We start from the raw sequence: 4,729 nt of genomic DNA, 5'->3' as shown, positions 1-4,729 counted from the left end.
GTTAAAGCAGCGGCCGTTCTCACACTAGGCTGGTTAAAGCAGCGGCCGTTCTCACACTAGGCTGGTTAAAGCAGCCTTCGTCCTCATACTAGGCTGTTTAAAGCAGCCTTCGTCCTCACACTAGGCTGGTTAAAGCAGCCTTCGTCCTCACACTAGGCTGGTTAAAGCAGCGGCCGTCCTCACACTAGGCTGGTTAAAGCAGCCTTCGTCTTCACACTAGGCTGGTTAAAGCAGAGGCCGTCCTCACACTAGGCTGGTTAAAGCAGCCTTCGTCTTCACACTAGGCTGGTTAAAGCAGAGGCCGTCCTCACACTTGGCTGGTTAAAGCAGCCTTCGTCTTCACACTAGGCTGGTTAAAGCAGAGGCCGTCCTCACACTAGGCTGGTTAAAGCAGCCTTCGTCCTCACACTAGGCTGGTTAAAGCAGCCTTCGTCTTCACACTAGGCTGGTTAAAGCAGAGGCCGTCCTCACACTAGGCTGGTTAAAGCAGCCTTCGTCCTCACACTAGGCTGGTTAAAGCAGCGGCCGTTCTCACACTAGGCTGGTTAAAGCAGCCTTCGTCCTCATACTAGGCTGGTTAAAGCAGCCTTCGTCCTCACACTAGGCTGGTTAAAGCAGCCTTCGTCTTCACACTAGGCTGGTTAAAGCAGCGGCCGTCCTCACACTAGGCTGGTTAAAGCAGCGGCCGTCCTCACACTAGGCTGGTTAAAGCAGCGACCGTCCTCACACTAGGCTGGTTAAAGCAGCGGCCGTCCTCACACTAGGCTGGTTAAAGCAGCGGCCGTCCTCACACTAGGCTGGTTAAAGCAGCGGCCGTCCTCACACTAGGCTGGTTAAAGCAGCGGCCGTCCTCACACTAGGCTGGTTAAAGCAGCGGCCGTCCTCACACTAGGCTGGTTAAAGCAGCGGCCGTCCTCACACTAGGCTGGTTAAAGCAGCGGCCGTCCTCACACTAGGCTGGTTAAAGCAGCGGCCGTCCTCACACTAGGCTGGTTAAAGCAGCGGCCGTCCTCACACTAGGCTGGTTAAAGAAGCGGCCATCCTCCCCAGACGCATTCATCAATTTTACCATAATGTGTATTAAACATGGTTCCCCCGCCTGGATGGTTCCCCTGCCTGGATGGTTCCACCGCCTGGATGGTTCCCCCCACCTGGGTGGTTCCCCCTGCCTGGATGGTTCCCCCTGCCTGGATGGTTCCCCCGCCTGGATGGTTCCCCCGCCTGGATGGTTCCCCCTGCCTGGATGGTTCCCCCCACCTGGATGGTTCCCCCGCCTGGATGGTTCCCCCTGCCTGGATGGTTCCCCCCACCTGGATGGTTCCCCCGCCTGGATGGTTCCCCCGCCTGGATGGTTCTACCACCTGGATGGTTCCACCGCCTGGATGGTTCCCCCGCCTGGATGGTTCCACTGCCTGGATGGTTCCCCTGTGCCTGGATGGTTCCCCCCGCCTGGATGGTTCCCCCGCCTGGATGGTTCCCCCACCTGGATGGTTCCACCGCCTGGATGGTTCCACCGCCTGGATGGTTCCCCCGCCTGCATGGTTCCCCCGACTGGATGGTCCCCCCGCCTGGATGGTTCCACTGCCTGGATGGTTCCCCCGCCTGGATGGTTCCACCGCCTGCATGGTTCCCCCGACTGGATGGTCCCCCCGCCTGGATGATTCCCCCGCCTGGATGGTTCCACCGCCTGCATGGTTCCCCCGACTGGATGGTCCCCCCGCCTGGATGGTTCCACTGCCTGGATGCTTCCCCCGCCTGGATGGTTCCACCGCCTGCATGGTTTCCCCGACTGGATGGTCCCCCCGCCTGGATGGTTCCACTGCCTGGATGGTTCCCCCGCCTGGATGATTCCACCGCCTGGATGGTCCCCCCGCCTGGATGGTTTCCCCGCCTGGATGGTTCCACCGCCTGGATGGTTCCACCGCCTGGATGGTTCCCCCGCCTGGATGGTTCCACCGCCTGCATGGTTCCCCCGACTGGATGGTCCCCCCGCCTGGATGGTTCCACTGCCTGGATGGTTCCCCCCGCCTGTATGGTTCCACTGCCTGGATGGTTCCCCCCGCCTGGATGGTTCCCCCGCCTGGATGGTTCCCCCGACTGGATGGTCCCCCCGCCTGGATGGTTCCCCCGCCTGGATGGTTCCCCTGCCTGGATGGTTCCACCGCCTGGATGGTTCCCCCCACCTGGGTGGTTCCCCCTGCCTGGATGGTTCCCCCTGCCTGGATGGTTCCCCCGCCTGGATGGTTCCCCCGCCTGGATGGTTCCCCCTGCCTGGATGGTTCCCCCCACCTGGATGGTTCCCCCGCCTGGATGGTTCCCCCTGCCTGGATGGTTCCCCCCACCTGGATGGTTCCCCCGCCTGGATGGTTCCCCCGCCTGGATGGTTCTACCACCTGGATGGTTCCACCGCCTGGATGGTTCCCCCGCCTGGATGGTTCCACTGCCTGGATGGTTCCCCTGTGCCTGGATGGTTCCCCCCGCCTGGATGGTTCCCCCGCCTGGATGGTTCCCCCACCTGGATGGTTCCACCGCCTGGATGGTTCCACCGCCTGGATGGTTCCCCCGCCTGCATGGTTCCCCCGACTGGATGGTCCCCCCGCCTGGATGGTTCCACTGCCTGGATGGTTCCCCCGCCTGGATGGTTCCACCGCCTGCATGGTTCCCCCGACTGGATGGTCCCCCCGCCTGGATGATTCCCCCGCCTGGATGGTTCCACCGCCTGCATGGTTCCCCCGACTGGATGGTCCCCCCGCCTGGATGGTTCCACTGCCTGGATGCTTCCCCCGCCTGGATGGTTCCACCGCCTGCATGGTTTCCCCGACTGGATGGTCCCCCCGCCTGGATGGTTCCACTGCCTGGATGGTTCCCCCGCCTGGATGATTCCACCGCCTGGATGGTCCCCCCGCCTGGATGGTTTCCCCGCCTGGATGGTTCCACCGCCTGGATGGTTCCACCGCCTGGATGGTTCCCCCGCCTGGATGGTTCCACCGCCTGCATGGTTCCCCCGACTGGATGGTCCCCCCGCCTGGATGGTTCCACTGCCTGGATGGTTCCCCCCGCCTGTATGGTTCCACTGCCTGGATGGTTCCCCCCGCCTGGATGGTTCCCCCGCCTGGATGGTTCCCCCGACTGGATGGTCCCCCCGCCTGGATGGTTCCCCCGCCTGGATGGTTCCCCCCGCCTGGATGGTTCCACCGCCTGGATGGTTCCCCCCGCCTGGATGGTTCCCCCGCCTGGATGGTTCCACCGCCTGCATGGTTCCACCGCCTGGATGGTACCCCGCTTGGATGGTTCCCCCCGCCTGGATGGTTCCCCCGCCTGGATGGTTCCACCGCCTGGATGGTTCCCTCGCCTGCATGGTTCCTCCGCCTGGATGGTTCCACTGCCTGGATGGTTCCCACCGCCTGGATGGTTTCCCCGCCTGGATGGTTCCCCCGCCTGGATGGTTCCCCCGCCTGGATGGTTCCCCCGCCTGGATGGTTCCCCCCGCCTGGATGGTTCCACTGCCTGGATGGTTCCCCCCGCCTGGATGGTTCATCCGCCTGGATGGTTCCCCCCGCCTGGATGGTTCCACCGCCTGGATGGTTCCCCCCGCCTGGATGGTTCCACCGCCTGCATGGTTCCACCGCCTGGATGGTTCCCCCGCCTGGATGGTTCCCCCGCCTGGATGGTTCCACCGCCTGGATGGTTCCCCCCGCCTGGATGGTCCCCCCGCCTGCATGGTTCCACCGCCTGGATGGTTCCCCCCGCCTGGATGGTTCCCCTGCCTGCATGGTTCCCCTGCCTGGATGGTCTCCCCCGCCTGGATGGTTCCCCCGCCTGGATGGTCCCCCCGCCTGGATGGTCCCCCCGCCTGGATGGTTCCCCTGCCTGGATGGTTCCCCCGCCTGGATGGTCCCCCCGCCTGAATGGTTCCCCCTCCTGGATGGTTCCCCCGCCTGGATGGTTCCCCCGCCTGGATGGTCCCCCCGCCTGGATGGTCTCCCTGCCTGGATGGTTCCCCCGCCTGGATGGTTCCCCCGCCTGGATGGTCCCCCCGCCTGGATGGTCTCCCTGCCTGGATGGTTCCCCCGCCTGGATGGTTCCCCCGCCTGGATGGTTCCCCCGCCTGGATGGTCCCCCCGCCTGGATGGTCTCCCTGCCTGGATGGTCCCCCCGCCTGGATGGTTCCCCCGCCTGGATGGTTCCCCCTCCTGGATGGTCCGGACATAAGAGGTATGATGGATAAGGTCACTCCCAGAAATTCGAGCCGCTGAGGACATGTTGTCCCTCAGTCTCCGCCGCTGCTCTCGGTCTTACGCTATATTCTCTTTAAGTTACCAGTAAATGGTCTCCTTTTCCTGCAGTTTTCTCAGTAAATATTATCTTTTTACTTCATTCCGCCCAGTAATTTTTTTATTTTTACTTGAGTTTCCCCAGTAATTCCTTTTTTTTACTTGAGTTTCCCCAGTAAATGTTCTCGTTTTTACTTGCGTGTCTTCAGTAAATACTTTCTTTTTTACTTGAGTTTCCCCAGTAAATACTTTCTTTTTTACTTGAGTTTCCCCAGTAAATACTTTCTTTTTTACTTTAGTTTCCCCAGTAATACTTTCTTTTTTACTTGAGTTTCCCCAGTAATATTTTCTTTTTTATTTGAGTCTCCCCAGTAAATACTTTCTTTTTTACTTGAGTTTCCCCCCAGTAATTCCTTTTTTTTTTACTTGAGTTTCCCCAGTAAATGTTCTCGTTT

At 61.1% G+C, this 4,729-nt stretch overlaps 1 protein-coding gene across 1 annotated transcript; it reads right to left on the bottom strand.

Annotated features, from left to right (window-relative positions):
• Positions 1–1,025: 1,025 nt before the first annotated feature.
• LOC138364803 (pro-resilin-like) lies at positions 1,026–3,773 on the bottom strand. Its single transcript, XM_069324784.1, has one exon. The coding sequence runs from the start codon at positions 3,771–3,773 to the stop codon at positions 1,026–1,028; it is 2,748 nt and encodes a 915-aa protein (XP_069180885.1).
• Between the last annotated feature and the right edge of the window lie 956 nt (positions 3,774–4,729).

This window comes from Procambarus clarkii, chromosome 14 (assembly GCF_040958095.1).
Source record: "Procambarus clarkii isolate CNS0578487 chromosome 14, FALCON_Pclarkii_2.0, whole genome shotgun sequence".
Classification (NCBI taxonomy): domain Eukaryota; kingdom Metazoa; phylum Arthropoda; class Malacostraca; order Decapoda; family Cambaridae; genus Procambarus; species Procambarus clarkii.
The sequence above is the reverse complement of the archived record's forward strand: the minus strand, read 5'-3'. Positions and strand labels throughout refer to the sequence as shown.

Excerpts from the sequence above, each read along its gene's own strand:
- LOC138364803 (XM_069324784.1), bottom strand. The coding sequence starts at position 3,773 with ATGCAGGCAGGGGAACCATCCAGGCGGGGGGAACCATCCAGGCGGTGG.